We start from the raw sequence: 23,713 nt of genomic DNA on the forward strand, positions 1-23,713 counted from the left end.
TTCGGAAACCGATGACGTGGTCGAATCGTTTCCGATTGATTTTCGTCGTGTAACTACAGCCACAGCGGCTGACCCTGTCCTTGCTACTGTTTTGTGTTTTGTTGCTACGCAATGGCCCTTGTCAAAGTCACAAATCGAGGATCCGTTGGTTCGCCGATTTTTTGCTCACAAGGAGAGACTTTTTGTTCGACATGGTGTTTAGTTGTTGCGTTCTGATACTGATCAGTCCAGAATCGTGGTCCCACGTTCGTTACAGTCCTCTGTTCACCAAGGACATTGGGGTATAGTGCGAACAAAACAACTTGCTCGTCAGCACTGTACTTGGTTCGGAATCGATGCTGCGATTACGAATATGTGTTCTTCTTGCATGGCGTGTGCCAAACAACAATCCGCACTGCTGCGGATAGTCTTTGCATGGCCCAAAGCCCCTTCCCCTTGGCAACGCTTGCACATTGATTTTGCTGGTCCATTCTGGAATGCTCGATGGTTGGTTCTGGTAGATACCTTCAGTAATTTTCCTTTTGTTGTCCGGATGTCTTCCACGACGTCCTCCGCCACCATCCAAGCGTTGTCTGCTATCTTTTGCATTGAAGGTCTTCCGCAGACTATTGTTTCCGACAATGGCCCACAATTCATGTCCGCAGAATTTCAGTCATTCTGCAAGGCCAATAGTATTCAACTTCTGACATCCATGCCGTTTTCGCCTCAGTCAAACGGTGCCGCTGAACGATTGGTCCGGACTTTCAAGTCCCAGATGTTGAAGTTGAAAGAGTCGAATTCTCAGGAGGACGCGTTGTTGCTCTTTTTGTCATCGTATCGCTCTCAGCCCCGAGATGGTCGCTCGCCGGCTGAGTTGCTCCACGGTCGTCCTCATCGAACCTTGATGTCTTTGCTGCACCCGCCGCATCAGGTTCCTGTGCAGCGGCAGATTCCTGCTTTTGCTCCAGGCGACGTTGTATTTTATCGCAACTATCGAGGTTCACGGCGTTGGCTCGCAGGGCGCATTCTTCGCTGTCTCGGCCGCGCGATGTATTTGGTTTTGGGGGCCTCTGGTGAGGTGCCTCGGCATCTCAATCAGCTGCGCCTCTGTCGTCGCACGGGATCTGCCGCTCGCCGTCTGCTTTCAGCGACGGTGCCGTCCGGTCAGCGCCCTGGGGACCCATCTACTGGCTCGCCTCATCCCCAGGTGTTACCGACGATGCCTTCCATTTTGACCCCTAGCGACGCACCGCCGCAGCCGTCACCGCCGCTGCCTGTTCTCCCGCTGGCGCCGCCCACATTCGAAGCTTCGCTGCAGCCGCCAAGCGCCTCCCTGGGTCACGCGCCGCCGATCGCTTCCCGTGACCAGCTGTCCTCCGCCATGGAACTCTTGCCCGCTCCGGACCACATGGCGTCTTCGCGCGTTGGATACCCCGACGCAATGGAGGTCGACCCTTCGGCCCCTCCTGTCTCTTTACGGGCGCATACACCGCATGTTGACGTGCACCCTGGACTAGGTTTTCAGGCGTTTCCTAGCTCCCCTCGGACCGAATGGCCGGGTGCGGGTGGCACAGCCTCGCCTGTTGTTAGGCTCCCCACCTCATCGCATACGTCAACATGGGGTCCTCCCCACGGCGGGCAGAAGCCTTATAACATGACCGTTCGCCGATTTGCGGGGGAGGAATGTGGTGTCACCGCCAGACACCACACTTGCTAGGTGGTAGCTTAAATCGGCCGCGGTCCATTTAGTACATGTCGGACCCGCGTGTCGCCACTGTGTGATCGCAGACAGAGCGCCACCACAAGGCAGGTCTCGAGATACGGACGAGCACTCGCCCCAGTGGTACGACGACATTGCTAGTGACTATATGGACGAAGCCTTTCTCTCATTTGCCGAGAGACAGTTAGAATAGCCTTCAGCTAAGTCCATGGCTACGACCTAGCAAGGCGCCATTAGCCTTACATAGTTTGATAGTATCGTATGAAATGTCTCAACAAGAAGAACGATGTATACAACAAGAATAAATAAAAGTTAAGTATTCGAGGAGCTGCATACTTTTCTTATTAGCTTTCAATACTTATCCTGTTCCAGACTTCACGCAAATCGGCGTGTGTGTACGCGTGCCTTTCTTTCGGCTACCCGTTACTGTGGACTGGCTGCCTTGTCAGTCCACATCAATTATCATAGGCAGTTCCATGTAATTCATTGGTCCTCATTCCCACTGTAGTAATATCCTTATCTTAATCTAAAAAGACAAGCACAAAACATATAACTCAACGCCTTGGCTAGCTGCCATTTCAAAAGTCACAGCACTCAACTTTATGAATGTTAATTGAAAACGTTATTTTAATACAAAATACTTGATGATTACTAATACATAGTTAATCTAAAACATTAGCAAAGCAAAGCACACTTAGGCTCAGAAACCCATAAAACAAATTTCACCAAGGACACCAAAGAAAAAATTATGAAAGCATGCACTGTATGATAAAACAGAAACTAACCATAGACAATAGAAGCCCTGAACAAGATGATGAGGCAGGCAAATGTCTACCACTTTAAGAAAGAAGAAGATAAATGATTTAAGCACTTTAACAATCTTTTCATATCTGACAGCATGCTGAAAAGTAATGCCTCTGAATTTTTTATTCTGTTCTCAGTATTGGTTGAGCTATTACATTCATGTGTATTACTTGCTCAACTTTCGCACTCATTGGCAGCAGTTGCAACCTTCTGCTGCTAGTGGGCTCCAAATTGCAGTGTATAATGTGGCGGTGTATAACATAACTATGTCTGTGTATGGGAAATATTGTGCTGTAGCAACTTTGTGCTGTAGTGAAGCTTCTAACTGCAGAAATCATGCTTCTAATCGAAATCCATGTAAGATTGAAAGCTGTGTATGGTGCTGATTGCATCTACATCGATAATGAGAGATGTTGAGTTGTTCATGCTTGTAATGAAAGAAATGGTAGTGCTAACCTCAACACGTGTGACAGAGTTAGGGGGGGATGACCTCACATGACAACCATAGTGACTCATCATAATCAGGTTGATGAATTCATTAGAGGACGTTGTCAGATAACACTGACACAGATCTCAGGTAAGTGTAGCATGTCACACAAGCTTGTACAGGCCATCACTGCAGAACTGCAGTACAGAAAACTGTGTGCCTCAAATGCTCATTCCTGGCATGAAACGGTGGAGATTGCACATCTGTAACAATTTATTTCACATTTTGAACAGGAGGATGATGGAATCTTTTACAACACTGACATAGGTGATGGAAGTTGGGTTCATCAGTTTGACCCTGAAGGCAAGAGAACACCAATGGAACCCCATCACCAAAAAAGTTGAAGATTGTGCCACCCATAGGCCTAGTCAGTAAGGATTGTTCAAGGTGTGGTGCATTTGGAATTCATGCTAAAGGAACTGCTATAAACTCTGCAAGGTACTGTGATACACTCCAAAAAGTGAAAGCACAAATTTGAAGAGTGTGAACACAAGCCAACTCACACAAGCACATTGTGAATGGGCCTGGTTTACAGCATATCATGGAAAATGCATTACCCAACTGGTATTTCCTAGCACAGTACACCAGATTTGCTGTCATGCACATTTCCATACATTCTTTATGCAATGGTGCTGCAGCCAAAATTGTTGTTTTATTATACTCCATTGAATGCCCAATGGAGATACAACTTCCAGCAGTGACAGAATTGATTGATTGTTAAAGGCAAGTGTAGCATTGATGTTTAGCGCAGTGTTCTTCCACGGACATGGTCTGGCCTATGGAAACCATACTACATTGGCAAAGTACACTCCTGGAAATGGAAAAAAGAACACATTGACACCGGTGTGTCAGACCCACCATACTTGCTCCGGACACTGCGAGAGGGCTGTACAAGCAATGATCACACGCACGGCACAGCGGACACACCAGGAACCGCGGTGTTGGCCGTCGAATGGCGCTAGCTGCGCAGCATTTGTGCACCGCCACCGTCAGTGTCAGCCAGTTTGCCGTGGCATACGGAGCTCCATCGCAGTCTTTAACACTGGTAGCATGCCGCGACAGTGTGGACGTGAACCGTATGTGCAGTTGACGGACTTTGAGCGAGGGCATATAGTGGGCATGCGGGAGGCCGGGTGGATGTACCGCCGAATTGCTCAACACGTGGGGCGTGAGGTCTCCACAGTACATCGATGTTGTCGCCAGTGGTCGGCGGAAGGTGCACGTGCCTGTCGACCTGGGACCGGACCGCAGCGACGCACGGATGCACGCCAAGACCGTAGGATCCTACGCAGTGCCGTAGGGGACCGCACCGCCACTTCCCAGCAAATTAGGGACACTGTTGCTCCTGGGGTATCGGCGAGGACCATTCACAACCGTCTCCATGAAGCTGGGCTACGGTCCCGCACACCGTTAGGCCGTCTTCCGCTCACGCCCCAACATCGTGCAGCCCGCCTCCAGTGGTGTCGCGACAGGCGTGAATGGAGGGACGAATGGAGACGTGTCGTCTTCAGCGATGAGAGTCGCTTCTGCCTTGGTGCCAATGATGGTCGTATGCGTGTTTGGCGCCGTGCAGGTGAGCGCCACAATCAGAACTGCATACGACCGAGGCACACAGGGCCAACACCCGGCATCATGGTGTGGGGAGCGATCTCCTACACTGGCCGTACACCACTGGTGATCGTCGAGGGGACACTGAATAGTGCACGGTACATCCAAACCGTCATCGAACCCATCGTTCTACCATTCCTAGACCGGCAAGGGAACTTGCTGTTCCAACAGGACAATGCACGTCCGCATGTATCCCGTGCCACCAACGTGCTCTAGAAGGTGTAAGTCAACTACCCTGGCCAGCAAGATCTCCGGATCTGTCCCCCACTGAGCATGTTTGGACTGGATGAAGGGTCGTCTCACGCGGTCTGCACGTCCAGCACGAACGCTGGTCCAACTGAGGCGCCAGGTGGAAATGGCATGGCAAGCCGTTCCACAGGACTACATCCAGCATCTCTACGATCGTCTCCATGGGAGAATAGCAGCCTGCATTGCTGCGAAATGTGGATATACACTGTACTAGTGCCAACATTGTGCATGCTCTGTTGCCTGTGTCTATGTGCCTGTGGTTCTGTCAGTGTGATCATGTGATGTATCGGACCCCAGGAATGTGTCAATAAAGTTTCCCCTTCCTGGGACAATGAATTCACGGTGTTCTTATTTCAATTTCCAGGAGTGTATTTTCTAAATTCCAGCCTCCTGCTATTAGAAGTCATCATTCACTGATCTCAGAGGATCTGCTATCTTAGATAGTTGGCAGAAAACCAATTTAACCTGAAACTTCCAGGGGATTCTGCCTATTTTTAAAGACATATTGCCAATAACTGGATGAAAAGCTAGGGTTGTTGCTGGCATTTTCTAGTCTTTATCCAGTTCCTAGTTTTTGGCTTTACCTGACAGTAGTGTGCTTCATGGATTACAGGGTGGCGCATGAAATGTGTTACCAATTGTTTCTTTCACAAGTTACGACGCACATTAGATATCCCGCTGGGATCTCTACAGCAGTACCAGCAGAGCTTGGAAAAACAAATGCGTTACGAAATGGCATGTAATTCACGATACTGCCGCTAGGAGACTAGTAAGCAACAATGGCTGACAATGGAAGACTGACAACACAGCAATGATCGGCAATTGTGTTACTTTTTCATGAAACAAAAAGCCTTGTTGTGACTCAGAGGCGTTTTCGACAACAGTTTAACACGCGATGGGTTCTTTGCAAGAAGACCATCCTCAGGTTGTACGATAAATTTGTACAGGAAAGAACAGTATTGGAAGCGAAGCGACCTCGGCCTAAGCCTGTTTGTTCGCCGGAGAATATTGAAGCAGTACGAGTTGCTGTACAGAGAAGTCCCGGGAAATCATGTAGAAAGGCAGCAGTGCAACTGGGAATATCCAGACACTCTGTTCAATGCATTCTCAAAAGTGACCTTTTCACGAGCATTTCGACATGTGGATCATTTCACTCAGGTTTCCAGGTCGCTTCAGTGATGGACAAAATTGCCCCCCCCCCCCCCCCCCCTCCCCAAATAATCCAGACGTCAATCCATGTGACTTTTTTTCTTTGGGTGTACCTAAAGGAAAAAATATTCCCAAAACATCCACGTGATTTAATGGAGCTCAGAACACTTATTCTTCAAGCTTGCAGTGAAATTACGGAAGACATGTGCCGTAGGGTAGTCACTAACTTCAGTGTTCATTTGAAGGAAGTTAGGAAACAAAATGGTGGACATATTGAGCATCTGCTGAGTTAGAACAAATCTCCATGGATGGCTCTTCATTGTAGTATATGTTCCTTTCAGATTGTATTGACAATAAAGTTTATATTCAAACACAAAATGGTAACACATTTCGTTTGCCACCCTGTATAAAGTCATTTCCAAATACTTACAATCATACTGACGTGCTGTCAGTATAACAACACAGATTCCAAAGCACATATCAGGATAGAACATATTTATATATGGTAAAGCAACATCCAGGCAAGATGACTAAGGGATACGAATTGTTGTAGGAACACAGCAGCTATTGTAGTTAACTTAGGAATGAGTACGGACTAAAGAGTGCAGCCCATTTATATATTTTTTGGTTGAAAAGGGTGAACAATTTTTACAAGAGACCCATAAAATTTCCAACATTCAGCTGGAACAAAACTCTGTCTGGTGCTAATACTTTAGTTGCAAGTTGTTTGTCCATTTTTAAAGTGAGCCAGAAAAACTGACAGTCAACCACTCCCATCCACCCTATATGCTGGTATGGAGTGCTAAATGCATGCGAGTACATGGCAAAATATTGTGAAAAACATACTACATAGGTAGCAGAGATACTTGCTATCACAACCCCACTGTGAAGGATGATGTTGCACTATTGTAACAATTCTAGCTGACAGGCACACAGGACAGTTGTCTATGAGATTTAACTATTGCCAGTGCCAGTTTCTGCATTTTGTCTAACTCAAACCATCATTATGAATAACTTAATATTTTTTCAAATGTATTTCAATCATCCCCTTGAAAACTGAATCTTAGAAGAATGAAACAGGTATTGAAATCTGGGCATTTTCGCAGTCCATTGCGTGGCTTGCCTTTATACAGTGCTCAGCCACAGCAGATTTATCAGACTGTAGAGGTGAGTATAGCATAAATGTTTCATACACTGTTCTTGAACTGTGCATAAAGTATGTCACATGTATGACAAACCACATTGACAGAGAATCTTATAAATGCTTGCCTTCTGTAGAGTCAAGTTATCTTTCACAGAGAAAAAGAGTATGGCTACCTTTGATGCTGGCAGAAAAATAGCCTTGACTATGTTTAGAGAGGATCAATCTATTTTAGAGGAAAGATGCCACAGCATGTACTTGCAACTTTCCTCTATAGCCTCTTACAGTGAGACATTTGCCTCTGGCTTTAAATTCAAAGCTTTGCAGCAGATCTCCCACTTCAAAATCTTTTTTGAGATGTTCGAGTTCTGGTCCTTATCAGTAATCATATGTTCCCCATGAGACAAATGTATTGGGAACACAACTGGTCTGCTTGCAGGTGTATTAATTGGTTTGCTGAAGATTCCATGTCTCAGGGAGCCAAACGTTTTACTAAGAAACCAAGATGTCAAAGCCCCACAGTACATTTGATGTAGCCATGAAAGGAATTTAGATGGTCCAAGTATTGACGCAATTTCTCCTCACCTTGTTGGAGGGAGGAGGGGACAAGGTGGGGTGGGGTGGGGGGGGGGGGGGGTGGGGGGAAGGAGGGTAAATACTACAAAAGTGCCTTACCTACAAAAGCGTCATATCTCCAAAAGATGACAGCCTTAAAAATTGAAGTATTCAAAACTTTCTCCCCAAAATCTTGATGCATGTTAACAATTTTACCAGTGGTTTAAGTGAGTAATTTTAAAATGTGCATGGCCCCCAGCCCAGGTGCCAATTAGTTATAGGAAAAGAAGCTGCTGATGAAACAAGATTACTTGGCTGAGAGTCTCTCAGCAGATCAATTGTGTGAAGATTACAGGCACCAATCATCAGTGTTCAATATTCTGTGTACACATATGTACCTACAATAACAATAAGAAGCTGCAAAACCATCCATGTACAAAATGAAAAAGAAGAAATACAAAAACTGCACAATACCTTCCTGGTTCACCACCACTACTTGTCAACTCCACTCCATGGTTGAACTCCTGAAAGAAGGATTAAGAGAATATGATGTAATAAAAATAATAATGACAACAACACAACAAACAATAACAATGATAGAATATATATATTAGTTTTCAATTTTTTTTGTACACCATATCTCCTGTATTACTTAATCAAAATTAATGATTGAGACATCATTTTCAAGATATTGTTCACCACCAACAACAACAAAACACAAATATCTGAAAGTAATTGTTTTCGTTAAAAAACTTTACTTGGAAAATATTTTTATAAAAACCATGAAGTTGGTGTCATCTATTGACAACCTGTTAACTAACATGCAGAACAATTGATGCAGTTCTTTAGATTCTGTATGCAAGTGTAACCTATCATGCAATTTCAATCATATACACTGATGCAAAGAATTTAGAAGGTGCCATCAGTTGGAAAACTAATTTTACTATTTTGTACAATGGCAGGTGAAGTTGTTTACTTTCTTGAAGCAACTGATATGCACTGTGTGGATAAACCTAATTACATCAATGTTAATCATCACAGGTAGGTACCATTTACTTGTGTAAAACACATGAGCAGGTCTATCATATGATAGGAAGTTTGTTACCTCCTGCAGGAGTTGCACTAATTTACACTGGCCTCTGCATTATAGATTCTGATACTGCGATATGATACTTTTATAATTGCATTTACATATTTACCCATTACTGTGTTGCCTATCAATGACCAATCAGGATAGTGTGTGAATTATTCACATGGGACAACTAATATATCACTCCAAGGTGGCCAATCCACGGCTCTTGAAGGCATTGAAAGCAGATGTGCAGATTCTGGAGTTTCTGCATCATACACATGCAGCAGCTGAGAGATCCTAAAAATCTTTGTGATCTGAAATTGAAATTTAAGAGGGTATATAAACTTGCAGCCATAAATATTAACTCTCTCTGCCACATTGGGAAACTCAAGCAAAGGATGAACTATTTGAACAGCAACAACATCTTGCAAGCAGCCAGCCAAGAAACAAGATATGCTGATGCACTTACAATGAATAGGGAAAACTATACAATTTTCAAAGATAAACCGGCAGTTAGATTTTCCAACTCAAATCTCAGAATTTTAGGAACTGTCTTCACAGTTCATAAAAGTATAATCTAAAATGTTGTTGATTTTGAATCCTTCTGATTTAGTAATTATGTGTAAGAATAATTATTACTAAGTATTCAATGGCCATGCATCAACAGCTGAAGACAACAAGAAAACTTGAGACAAAGTAAAAAAATTCTGGGAAGATCTAGAAAACAGGTTGTCAAAAATAATAATCATGATGTGGGACTTCAATGCCCAACTGGGCAAGAAAAATATCATTCCAAAAAGTTGTTGGAAACTATCCATCTCTTAACAGAACTGATACAAAGAGCTGAAGTTTAGTAAATGTATGCAAGTAATTTGATACTAAAATCATGTCAACACACTTCAAAAATTACCTACGATGCAGGGAACATGGATATCAGCAAATCTCAACTTGGTACAGCTTCAAGTTGATCATTTGATCATGCCGCCATCTCCATGTATAATTTTCAAGAAATCAAGAACATTAAGAGTCAAGGGAGGAAAGGATGTTGCTTGAGATCACATGAGATTTATTCCAAAACACGAAATCATGAAGCAAGTCAGTATGACTAAGATAATAAGGAAACTTTGTAGAAAAGAAATTTGATTTTCAAAGGATGCTGAAAGGTGTGAATATTAATGTCAACAATTTAACAAAAACAATTCACCACAGTGCATTTGAAATAGCTCCAGAGAACAGAAAAACAAAGAACAGATGGTGGAATAATAAATGCAAAGAAGTACTTAGACAAAAATGGAAGATTGTAACAGCTGGTACAGTAAGAAAATAATCAGTCATTGAAAAATCTACGTTTCAGAAGAAGCGAGCAAATAAAATTATTAAGGCACAAAAGAGGTACTCTGAAAAGGAACAACTTAATACAAGAACGCTTAAAAAAATATCGTGTAATATAAGCTACTACAGTAGAGTCAATAGTTCAAGGTAACCAGGACCGGGAAGACCTCAAACTATTGTAAACTCAGACTATTGAAATTTATGTGGAAATAGGAAATAAAACATTGTTGAAAACAATAATGGGATCAAAATATGAACTTTATTAAAATGAAGTGTTTACATAAGGATTTACATTGGCAGAATAAGGTTTTAACTGAAGTCTCTTAAGAATTTACTTCATGGAATTATGGTGCAGTGTCTTTTGTTTGGTGACGTTGCAACATTTCTGCACAACAGGATCATGCCACTATGTGAAGAGCAGATTGTCGGTTGCTTACCTCAGGCTGCTACTCCAAGCAGCATATGGTGGCCTAAAGTGCAGCATAGACACATCAGTACAATCTTGGCCTCATCATCCTCATCACTCTCACACTGCATTGGGATGTTAACTTCCAATTATTTGTCTGATCACAACATGGCAACCTTGTCATTAAATCACACAATGGCTAATAATCTGCTTCATCAAAATCTAGTGTTTCTGTTTTAGTCCTACTTTCCTGCACAATTTTTCTCCACGTCTTAGAAAAATGAATTTGACTACCTTGCTCAAAGTCTCACTAATATAGTGCACAAGGTCCTTCACAGTCACTTTCTTTAAAGCTAACACAATGCTTTCAATATCTTCTGAATTCAAGTCTGATTGTAGGAGTCACAGATGAAACTACTTCTTCAGGCATTCCAAAACATTCTGCTCCTTTGGCTGAATCAAATTGGTAACGTTTGATGGAAGAAACAAGGTGTGAATCCCTTCATGCTGCAGTTCTTCTACACTTGGATGTGAGAATGCATTATCCATTGTCAAAATAGTTTTGCATGGACATTTTTTTCTTTTAAAAACTCTTTGCACTCTGATGCAAATGAGTTCAAAAACCAAATCTTAAAATCAATTAGGCACTATTTTGATGTCTGTAGATAACTAGAAGAGCTGACATGGTTACATTCTTGAATGCTCTTGGCTTGGCAGTTTTCTCAGTCACAACCAGTTTTAGTTTGTGATCTCCATTGCATCTGAAGCTGCCATGATGACAAGCCTCTCTCCACCTTTTTTTTTTTTTTTTTTTTTTTGACCTGGAGCACTTTTTTTCTTCACACATGGCAAATGTTTTTTCCAGCAACATTTTAAAATTTGAACCATTTTCATAATAGTTAGTTGTAAATTTGGCCATTGGTTAAATTTTCTTCAGTTATGGTTTTCTTTAAACATTACATTAAATTTCCAAACAGCCTCAGAGTCACCAGAGAGTTTTTCATTGCATACACCTAGCTGATGCATTCCATACCTCTTCTTCCACTTGTCGAAGCAATGCACATTAATGGTGAATTTGCCTTTACCTCCTGTAGTTTGTTTCCAAAAAACAACTCTCTCTCCAGCAAGATTGGGCCAGAAATCGGAGCCCCCTTCTGTCTTTGATCCATAAACCATATGAGCAATGCTCACTTCTTTTTTCAAACTGCAACTTCCTTATAGTTTTTTGGGCAAGAAAATCTTCAGGGCATTTCTCTGAAGAGAACTGTTCCGATTTACATCTGTTTCTTTTCCAGTCGCCAACAGGAACTTTGCGGACACCATAACTCAGAGCAAGCTTTTTTTTAGTTTCTGCTTTGTCAAGTCACTTCAGTTCACCTAACTTAACATTCATGGGCACAAATTTCCTTTTTTGGTTACTGCACTCATTTTCAGAAGGTGTACAATCAAGGGAGGTGAGTGGTTCAAAGGCGGTGAGCTATGAGCTGGTGGGGGACATAGTTTCACCTTTTTATTTTTTTTTACAAGGCTCGGATGCATGGGAAATTTGAAATATTGAGACAGTACCGTATTAAAAAAGTATTCAAAAACAGCAAGCCTGCATACATTCTGCAGCCACATTATGCTTCTGGAAAGAAAATTGAAAACTCACACTTAACAATGAAAATAGCTCCAAATTACAGGCAACATATTTCAAAAAGCTGTTGAACTGTGAAACACCTACCCAACTGAAATTCCATGATAATATTCCAAAAAAAAAAAAAAAAAAAAAAAAAAAAAAAAATTCAAAATCACAAGCATCAATATGATTAAAAGCTGAATCAAATAATTAAAACACAATAAAGCCCCAGGTGAAGATGGCCTCACATCATAAATTCTAAGAGCTGATGGAGATCTGGGTGTCACAATTATAAAAGAAAAACCAGATAAGGTCTGGGACATTCAAACAATTCCAGGAAACTGGAAGGTTGCAGTAATTCACTTACTTATAAGAAAGGGGCATAACAGTTTCCTAGAAATCTGAGCCTCTTTATGGAAACACCACACTACTGTGCAACGTATTGATCCTTAATTTGTTTCACCCACCATCTCATTGTTCAACACCTGTCAAGTCACTCATTCCCCTTAGTTATGTGTGTATATCAATGAGCCCACACATATGCTTCTGCTGGTTTTAAATTGTTTACATTATTAAAGAATCCGTAGAAATACGACTGGCGGAAAATCTGTTAAACTGTGACAGTGGCTACCAGCTGGACAATGTATGGAATCCCATCATCTCCACGATTTGCTCAAATCGAAGATGACAAAGTGCGTCGACGGCCGTGGCAAACAGCAACGCAGAGGGCGACTGAGTTCCGCTATTCCACCAGCGAGGGCACTGTCGGCGGGCAGTGTTGGTTCAACTATCAAGTTTTCGACGCATGCACAGAATAGTTACAGTACGCTATATATTGCGGAGCGGAGGACGTTATCGCCAGTCTGCGACAGCTCACCTGAAGATGACTGGCAGGTGCCCAGTTGAAATATCGTGCGAAGTATTGAACGACAACCGGCTGCAAGCCCGAAATTTGTTTGCACAACAGAAGAACTTGCTTGCAAATATGGTGTTGGAGAAATTACTGTCAGTGAGTGATTTAAATATGAGCAGCTTTCTTCAAAGAAATGCTCTGAAGAATCTCTTAATCAAAAACTATAAAGAGAAGTGTGGCATTATCCACATAGTGTACACAACAAAGACAAAAGGTTTCTCCAGTTTCTGGCACACTCTTGCAGGAGAAAGCCTTGTTTTTTAGAAACCAAATGTAGAAGGGAGATGACAAATTCACCATTAGTTATTCCCCCCCCCCGCCCCCCCCCCCCCCGCCCCCCCGGGCGCAAAACTGCTATGGTCATTAGCACCCGGTCCGTGACTTAGGAAACAATAAAAAACCGAAAATGGAAACCAGAGCAGTGGGAACGAAACTCAAAAAATTGGAGAAACTAAAGGCAAAAGGAAGGCTTAAAAATCCACTACAGAAAGGGGTTGGTTGTCGCCAAAAAAAAAAAAAAAACCTTCAAATGACTGACGTCATTTCACTGGCACTAATAAACTCGAGAACGCGATCGGCCGAGCGCGTGTCATCTGCTAAAATTGACGATAGATCAGGTGACAGCTGTAGACGGGCACATAACGGAGTAAAATAGGGGCACTCAATTAAAAGGTGTCTTACCGTCCACAGCTGAGAGCAGTGGGGACAGAGTGGAGGAGGATCGCCGCTTAAAAGATGTCGATGGCTAAAAAGACAGTGCCCTATCCGGAGTCTAGTAAATATTACCTCCTCCCGACGACGCGTTCGGGAGGAAGAGGTCCAAGCACAAGGAAGAGCTTTTACGTCCCGCAATTGATTATGGGGAAGTGTCGACCAATGTGCATGCCATAAAAGAACAACACGACGACATAAAACGCTCCGTACATTGGCGAAGGGAATCAATTGAATAGCTGGCCGAAGAAGAGAGACTGCAGCCTTGGCTGTTATTACGGCCACCTCATTTCAATAAATACCAACGTGTACCGGGAGCCAGAGGAACGCCACCCAGACGCCCCCCAGGTGGAGCAAGCGCAGACAGTCCTGAATCCGGTGGACCAGATGGTGGACAGGGTAAGGAGCTTTGAGACTGAGGAGAGAGCCGAGAGAATCTGAACAGATAACATACTGTATCCGCTGATGGCGGCGGATGTAGTAGACAGCCTGGAGAACAGCGTAAAGCTCTGCAGTATAAACCGAACACTGGTCGGGAATCCGGAATTGATTTGGGGTGTCACCAACAATATAGGCACTCCCTACACCAAACGATGTTTTTGAGCCATCAGTGTAAATAAATGTGGCGTCCTTCATTTGTGCACATATAGCAGAAAATGCCCGACGATAAACAAGTGAAGGGGGACCATCTTTGGGAAACTGACAAAGGTCACGGAGCAGGCAGATCCGGGGACGGAGCCAAGGCGGTGCTGTACCCCAAGTTGTCAAGAAGGTTTTAGGAAAGTGGAAGGAAAGAGAATGGAGCAGTTGATGGAAGCGGACTCCCAGTGGTAGTAGGGAGGAGGAGCGGCCTGCATACCCTACATCAAAGGAGGCGTCGAAAAAGATGTCATGGGCTGGATTAGCAGGCATGGAAGACAGATGGCTAGCATAACGACTCAGATGAACTGCTCGCCAGTTGGACAGCGGAGGTTCAGCAGTCTCAGCATAAATGCTTTCCACAGGGCTGGTGTAGAAAGCTCCAGACACTAAACGTAATCCACGGTGGTGGATAGAGTCGAGACGAAGAATAGACGGCCGAGCAGAGGAGTAGACTATGCTTCCATAGTCCGAGCTGTCCGCTCCCCAGGAGGTACCATTCAGGATTCGGAGGGTGTTGAGGGATCGCAGACAGCGAGCCGAAAGATAGGAAATGTGGGAGGACCAGCAGAGTTTTCTGTCAAACATAAGACCCAAGAATTTAGCGATGTCTGAAAACAGAAGGTTGACAGGTCCTAGATGTAAGGAGGGTGGAAGAAACTCCTTACGTCGCCAAAAATTAACACAAACGGTCTTACTGGGAGAAAAACGGAACCCGGTTTTGATGCTCCAAGAGTGGAGGCGATCGAGACAGCCTTGAAGACATCGTTCAAGAAGGCTGGTTCGTTGAGAGCTGTAGTAGATCGCAAAATCATCCACAAAGAGGGAGCCCGAGACATCAGGAAGGAGACATTCCATAATTGGATTTATGGCAATGGCAAACAGTACAACACTCAGCATGGAGCCCTGCGGTACCCCGTTTCCTTGGGAGAAAGTACGAGAGAGAGTAGTGTTCACCCGCACTCTAAATGTGCGCTCTGCCATAAATTCGCGAAGAAAAAGGGGCAGCCGACCTCGAAAGCCCCAAGAGAACAGTGTGCGGAGGATGCCTGTTCTCCAACAGGTATCGTATGCTCTCTCCAGATCAAAAAATATTGCTACTGTTTGGCGTTTCTGGAGAAAATTGTTCATGATATAAGTGGAGAGAGCAACAAGATGGTCAACTGCAGAACGTTGATTTCGGAATCCGCATTGGGCAGGTGTTCAAAGAGTGCGGGACTCCAGCCACCAAGCTAAACGGCAATTCACCATACGCTCCAAACCCTTACATACACTACTCGTGAGAGAAATGGGGCGATAGCTAGAGGGGAGATGTTTGTCCTTTCCAGGTTTCAGAACAGGGATGACGATAGCTTCCCGCCATCATCTGGGAAAAGTACTGTCGGTCCAAATTCGATTATAAAGGTGAAGGAGGTAACGCAGACTATGGGTTGATAAATGCAGCAACATTTGGATGTGGATACCATCCGGTCCCGGGGCGGAGGAGCGAGAAGAAGAGAGTGCATGTTGGAGTTCCCGCATGGAGAAATCAGTATTATAGCTTTCGCGATTTTGAGAGAAGAAAGCAAGAGGTTGCACTTCCGCTGCACGTTTCTTTGGGAGAAACGCTGGCGGGTAATTTGAAGATCTCGAAATCTCAGCAAAGTGTTTACCCAAGGAGTTAGAAATTGCGACGGGGTCCACTAACGTATCACGCGTGACAGTGAGCCCAGAGACCAGGGAGAAACTAGGCGCGCCAGATAACCGTCGAATTCGACTCCAATCTTCCGAGGAGGGAGTGAAGTTGTTAAATGAGTTAGTAAAGAATTTCCAGCTCGCCTTCTTGCTATCGCGGATGATGCGACGGCATCGCGCACGGAACTGCTTATAGCGGATACAGTTGGCCAAAGTAGGATGGTGGCGGAAAACGCGAAGAGCACGTCGCCGCTCACGTATTGCATCACGGCATGCCTCGTTCCACCAAGGAACTGGGGGGCACCGGGGCAATTCGGAGGTGCGTGGTATTGAATGTTCCGCACCTGTAAGAATAACGTCGGTAAGATGTGTGACCTCACTGTCGACGCTAGAAAAGTGACGGTCATCGAATGTCACTAGAGACGAAAAAAGTATCCAATCAGCTTGGGCAAACTTCCAGCGTCGCGGGCGCATATATGGCAGTTGAGGCTGCAGTCTAAGGACACATGGAAAGTGGTCACTCGAGTGTGTATCAGCAAGGGCGAACCATTCGAAGCGCCGAGCTAGCGGAACAGTACCGACCAAAAGGTCCAAATGAGAGAAATTTGTCATGGAGGCAAACAAAAATGTAGGGACCCCAGTGTTGAGGCAAACTAGATTCGCTTGGTGGAAGACATCTAGCAATAGTGAGCCACGTGGACAAGGATGTGGAGATCCCCAAGTGGGTGGTGGGCATTGAAGTCCCCAACCAGCAAATAGGGGGGTGGAAGCTGACCAAGAAGATGAAGGAGATCAGCTTGTGCCATTGGTGTGGACGATGGAATGTATACAGTACAAAGAGAAAAGGTATATCCAGAAAGGGAAAGACGGACAGCGACAGCTTGGAAGGAGGTGGTTAAGGGGATTGGGTGATAATGGAGAGTATCATGGAGAAGAATCATGAGTCCACCATGGGCTGGAGTGCCTTCAACAGAGGGGAGATCAAATCGGACAGACTGAAAAGGGGGGAGAACAAAGCAGTCATGGGGACGCAGCTTTGTTTCCTGAAGACAGAAGATGACCGGCGAGTAGGATCGTAAGAGGATCGACAATTCATCCCGATTGGCTCGAATGCCGCGGATATTCCAGTGGATAATGGACATTGCGTAAAAGGAAAATGGAGGAAGATGACCAAGGTTGCCGTCAGCTCAACGACTGCTCAGAGCTTGCGACCGACAGCATGGAATGGCATTCAGCCGAAGGCAGAAGATCCTGATCCATAGGTTGTTCAGGAGCAGCTCCTGCCACCAGCGATCGGCCGGTTGATCGGTTGCCAGCAGTGCGCCTCGGCGACACAGAAGACGGCCGAGGGCGATTTCCGTCAGGTGGTGCTGTAGATGGGACACGCCTTGGCGGAGAAGGAGGTGAACTGGGTTTCTTATTAGCCTTTTTAGAAACATGATGTTTAGATGAAGGAGGAACAGATGGTTGTGAAGTTGGGGTACGTAAAAAATCTTCACGAGTATGCTCTTTTTTCGAAGTCTTGGTGTCTGACTTTTGGGCTCGAGATTTAGCAGAACCCGATGAAGGCTGAGCCATAGAGTGGGCAGGCGAAAGTGGTGAGGTTGAACGGGCGATCTTTGTGCTGGCTGATCCGACAACCGTGGTACTAAAGGTGAGGTCGCAAGTCTGTGTGGCCGCCTCCTTTGTTGGCCGAGGAGAAGCAAGGACAGTGCTGTATTTTCCTGTCTGAGGCACGGCAGGCTGTTGACTGGCGAATAATTTTCGAGCAGCAAAGGTCGACACCTTTTCCTTCACTCTGATTTCCTGGATGAGCTTTTCGTCTTTAAAAATGGGGCAATCTCGAGAGGAAGCAGCGTGGTCACCCACACAGTTGATGCAGCGAGGGGATGGATGTGGACAAGCACCCTCATGGGCATCCTTGCCACACGTAACACATTTGGCCGGATTGGAACAGGACTGACTCGTGTGATTGAACTGCTGAAACCGATAGCAATGCGTAGGGTTTGGGACGTAAGGGCGAACAGAAATTATCTCATAGCCTGCTTTGATTTTCGATGGGAGTTGAACTTTGTCAAATGTCAAGAAGACAGTGCGGGTTGGAATGATGTTCGTGTCAACCCTTTTCATAACTCTATGTACAGCCGTTACGCCCTGGTCAGACAGGTAGTGCTGAATTTCTTCGTCAGTGTGTATAAATGACTCCACGCGAGGAATTTAAACTGTGGTGCGCTTCAACCCGGACAGGGAAGGTGTGGAGCAGTGAAGTACGCAGAAATTTTTGTGCCTGAAGGGCATTGACTGTTTCTAACAACAAGGTGCCATTCCATAATCTGGAACAAGACTTTACAGGACCTGCAATTGCGTCGACGCCTTTCTGAATAATGAAAGGGTTGACCGTGGAGAAGTCGTGACCTTCGTCAGACCGAGAAACAACAAGGAACTGTGGCAACGATGGAAGAACTGTCTGTGGCTGAGACTCAGTGAACTTACGCTTGTGAGCGGACATAGTGGAAGGTGAGGAAACCATTGCGGAAAAATCCCCCATGATTACCGGCATCTCCAATGGTGCGCTCCTCCCTTGTGGGGGCCCTCTCTGAGGGCACTCCCGCCTTAGGTGATTGTTCACACCTCAGGTCACAACTACCGGCAAACGGACGGAGGGACCAATCGGCACTTTCGGAAGGTATCAGCTCGGGTAATCACCCCTCCCTGGGCCTGGCCGTTACCAGGGGGTACGTACATGTCCTACCTGTCTACCCGGGGCGGGGAATTGCGCGTTACCCCGTCACCGGCTACGCATAGAAATGCGTGGGTTGGCCTTCAGACACGCACAGGGAGGAAAAAAGAGAAAGGGAAAGGAAAGAAGAGGGGTCTCAAACGCCGCAGCGGAGGATAGGGCAAAGAGAAGAGGTAAGGAAAAGAGTAGGACAGAAGAAGGACGAAGACTTGCATGCGGAGAAAGCAAAGAATTTGTTACTGTTTCGAGCGTCCGTCTCCGGACGTAGGCACAAACCATACTCCCAGAGGGGGAGAAAGGGAAGGAAAGAGCCAGAGTTGAGAGGGGGGGGCGAAGACGGGGGATGGGGAAGGATGTGGAAAGGGAAGGTATGCAGCCCCGGAAAGGAAGGAAGGTGACATTAGCTCGGGGTCCCGTGCTCGCTACACATGTATCCACAAAAGAGTTTGGACCCCCTGGGGGGAAATTCACCATTAGTGTGGGCTGGCTCAACAGGGGGAAAAAAGAATTATGGAGTGTGTTAAGTCAATGTACACGAAGAAAAATTCACTGATGATTCGGAGGCAATTTGGGAATTTATTGGAAAGTTTAAAAAAATCATAAGTGAGGAACATTTCTATAATAAACAAATTTACAACTGTGACGAGGCTGGTTTAAATTTCAGAATGTTGTCAGGAAAAACACTTTCTTCGTGTGAAGAAAAAAGTGTTCCACGTTACAAAAAAGTGAGGCTTATAGTTATGGCAGTTTTAAATGCAACTGGAAACCACAAACTAAAACTGATTGTAATTTGGAAGTCTGCCAAGACAAGAACATTCAAGTAAAAAGTTTTTGAAAGAAAAGGGGTTGCAATGCAAAGCCATTTTGACAATGGATAATGCATCCTCACATCCAAGTGTGGAAGAACTGCAGTGTGATGGGATCTGCACCTTATTTTTCTCATCAACCATTACCAGTTTAATTCAGTCAGTGGATTGGGGCATAGCAGGATGCGTGAAGAAAAAGTATTGTCAACAACTACTAAAATCGATCTCGAATTCCGAAGACGTTGAAAGCATTGTAAGAGCTTTAATGAAAGAGTGTATCTGATTTTCTCACTCCAAGATTCAGTTTCTGTTGTGGAAAAAAAAAAAAAAAAATTGTCTAGGAAAGTAGCCAGAGCACAGAAGCTGAAGATTTTGATGATGAGGATGATCACCCTTTGTGTAATTTAATCAGAAGGTTGTCTGGGTGTGATGAGGCAGAAAATAAGGAAATAATTGAGTGGTCTAATTCAGATGAACAGTTGGAAGTTACAGATTCTTCTATGATTGACATGGTTAGCATCCCAACACATCTGCGAATGATGATGATGATGATGATGATGATGACAATGCTGAGACTGTACCATTGATGAGACACAAAATGGCCACGCTGTATTCGAGGCCACCAAGCACAATGTGAAACAACAACCTGAGGTGCCATCAACTGACATCCTGCTGTTCAGACAGTGGCATGATATTGCTGTGTGGTAACATTGCAGCTTCACCAAATAAATGACACTCCACCATAATTTCATGAATTAACTGTTACTAGACTTGAGTTAAATCCCTTATTCTGCCAGTGTAATTACATATGTAAACACTGTTTTAATAAACTTCATAATTCAGTGGCTGCATTCTTTTCAATATTGTTTTATTTCTTTATCCTACATAAATTTCGAAAGTCCTGAGTTTTCAGTGTTTGGAGGCAGTCCTGGTTTAGTTCACCTTGGACAATGGAGACTCTACTGTACCTGTAATTGCAGAGGAATTTTGATACTGTGGCGTTGTCCACCGTAAAGTAAGGAGCCACAGTGAGGTTGTTATCTCTCAGAGCAATCACAAGAAATGACAATTGCTGCAAGTCACACTGACGAATAAGCAAACACCAGCATAGCCACACTCACACACATTTTGCTATGCTTCCACATCTTCTGGTTAGTTAGTGTTGAATGTAAGCTGATGGAGAGACTTGTATTTTGTCTGCATGAAGTAATATGTCATTGTTCAGACAGCTGCAAATGCTCATGACATTCCTTTGGAAATTGATTGTACAAAGTTAAGCAATTCAGTCTGTCTACAATACCCTCCATAAGTTTGGAAACACCATGCTGCATATCAAAATGAAGCAAGATGCAAATGATTTATGTGAGTTATTGGTTAGAATACACAACAGTATGCTCAAATAACAATTAATAATGATACTTATGGTATTGTACAGAGAATTAGTGTACATCTACATACACATTTGTACATACTGGTACTGCTCAGTTTTACATAAACTGGCTTTACCTGACCAATCAGTTCCACTAAGCATGCCAGGTGGCACCAGCTGAAAGAACAACTGTGTAGAGATACGTTGTTTAAAGTTTTGTTCAGTTGTAGTTCTGTTTGTATAAAAGTGAGATACACCGCAAAAAAAAAAAAGGTAGCACAAACAGTAAAAGAAATTGAAAACAGTCACAAAGTGCCAGATTCCTAGCGATTCATGGGACAAAATAATCACTTTGCACCAAGAAGGCAACAGCGTCTGATAAAAGTCAGATTACTATCAGCGAGAGCACCAAGACCATGTGTGATAAACCTCGCTCAGGGGCACCCATGAAAATATCAGATGCTAGGAAAACTTTTGGTTGTGACCAGAAAACTTAATAGATTTAAAACTGTCTGAGAACTGACTGCTGTACCGAACACAACTAGGGATACACCAGTGAGTGAGTCAACAGTGGGGCGGTGCCTGGCAGAAAACAACCTCCAGGGTTATGTAGCAGCAAGGAAACCATTGTTGCACCCTGTTAACAAGAAGAAAAAGACGTCCGTGGACTGACACACCAACACTGCACAGCAGGGGATTGAGAAAGAGTCTTATTCACTAATGAATCCAAGTTCAAAATATTTGTAAGTAAATGCCATCAACTTGTATGCCGTTTACACCGTGAAGCTTGAATCCTCCGTGTGTAATTTCAACTGTGAAGCATGGAGAGGATTCTTTGATGGCATGGGGATCTTTTGGAGGGAATGAAGTTGGAGATTTGGTGAAAGTAGATGGAAAAATGAATGAAAATGATTATCATGTCACTTTCCAGTGACATGCCAAGACATCCTGTTTTTGTCTGATGGGGAAGGATATTGCAACAAGGCAGCAGTCTGAAACATGTATCCCACTTGTGTCAGAACTGTTGAGGTCTCTGTAGGTTCATAAAATTTCGAAAAACATGGAACAGCCTCCCCAGTCCTCCTAATAGTACTCCAATTGAGCTACCAAGGGATGAGTTGGACAAGAGGATCTGAAAACAGGGAATCATGAATGGGAAGTTATGCAGCAAGAATGGAGACTAATTTCAACTGAAGTGCTGGCAAAATTGACCTATCATATGCCAAGAGTATGGAAAGCAGTGATTAAATAAAATGGTGGCTATTTTGAGGACTCAAAAATTTAATAGTTACATTTATCTATGTATTGTTTGAGCTTAACAAACATTTAGAGAACAATGCAAATTTATAAAGTATTTCCTTTCCATTGTCCTTAATGAACTGGTGTTTCCAAACTTATGGAGGGTAATGTATATGAAAAGTATCCATTGCTGCATGAGACTTCTGTTGTGGTTCACCTTTGTCAATATGGACTTCATTGAGTAATGTACATAATACCTGACAACACAGTCATAACAGAGTAAGGAACACTGAACTGAGCAAAATTTTCCAGATAACCATAAGTCAGAAAGGCACCATTAAGGAGCTAAAACTGCATGGAAATTAGCCCACTAAGTGAATGTGTTTGGGTGTGTGTAGTACTGCAGTTTTTCAGGAGAGTAAGCCAAACAGTTCTTCAACAATGTGAATTTTGTAGTGAAGTTGGAGGCAGGAATTTCAAACATTTGCTAGATTCGTTAATTTTTGAAAAATAAGTGTTTAAAATTTAATTTCTGTTCTCTTTTTCACCACTGTCTTAGTTTACACTCACTAATCTACTGCATCTGTTAGACTAAAAGTTGTTTTGTACATTAGTAAAAATTAAAATGTATGCCTTTTACTTTCATTTCAACAAATTTGTATCTTACAGTATCGTATGTTGAATAAAACCTGTTATCTTAACTGTTACGGCATAAAGTCAAGCGCTGGCAAGCCAGTCGGGAATGAGAGAGCAGAGAGGGCTATGAAGAAGACATCAGCCAATTGTACGCTGACCAACCCGTCTCCAGGACGACAACACGATAGCAGCAGCCTATACATGAAGAGGACAAGCGCCACGCCCGACTGATTGCTGCCCAGGTTAAGAGAAGCATCAAGACTACCAACCTGAATAGAAGCGCCAATGCTCTTTACTTTGCTTGTATTAGAATTGTTATATTGAAGAAGCTTGTTTATTTTGGATGCCGCACTTTGTTTGGGACAAGTCTACGTAATTCTCAAAGTTAAGTATTGTCATTTACTTTTCATAAAAAAACTCATTATAATGATTTGCTTGAACTGCCTAGTGGTCTGAAAAAGCAGGTTTCCTGGATGCCCCATATTCGACAACTATGCAGGATTCAACATTAACAAATAAATGGCATTATGGTACTTCTAAACATACAACGAATGTTCAAAAAGTTCTGCACAGTTGTCTCTAATTTTTTTATTATTTGCAGGAGGAGAATGAAATTTTTTGTGAACATACTTGGAACATTTAACTATACATTGAGCCTTCTGAATGTAGCATCCATTGCTGGGACGCATCTGGCCCAGCATTCTTTCCATGATGTAAATGCACTTTGGTATATTTCTGAGGACTGACTTTTACACCATGGCCTGACACAGGAAATAAGGTCTTTCTCACTATCAAATGTTTTACCGTGCAGGTGGGCCTTTAGATGATCAAAGATGTAAAAGTCAGATGGAGCCAAGTCCAGACCA

General features: G+C 43.8%; 1 protein-coding gene across 1 annotated transcript in view; it reads right to left on the bottom strand.

Annotated features, from left to right (window-relative positions):
• LOC124717026 (zinc finger protein 184-like) overlaps positions 1–23,713 on the bottom strand; it is a 133,371-nt gene that overhangs the window by 12,410 nt on the left and 97,248 nt on the right. Inside the window, exon 6 of the mRNA XM_047243682.1 lies at positions 8,167–8,216. Coding sequence (XP_047099638.1) covers positions 8,167–8,216 — 50 coding nt within the window. The remainder of the gene's footprint in view (positions 1–8,166; positions 8,217–23,713) is intronic.

This window comes from Schistocerca piceifrons, chromosome 9 (genome assembly GCF_021461385.2).
Source record: "Schistocerca piceifrons isolate TAMUIC-IGC-003096 chromosome 9, iqSchPice1.1, whole genome shotgun sequence".
NCBI classification, from domain to species: Eukaryota; Metazoa; Arthropoda; class Insecta; order Orthoptera; family Acrididae; genus Schistocerca; species Schistocerca piceifrons.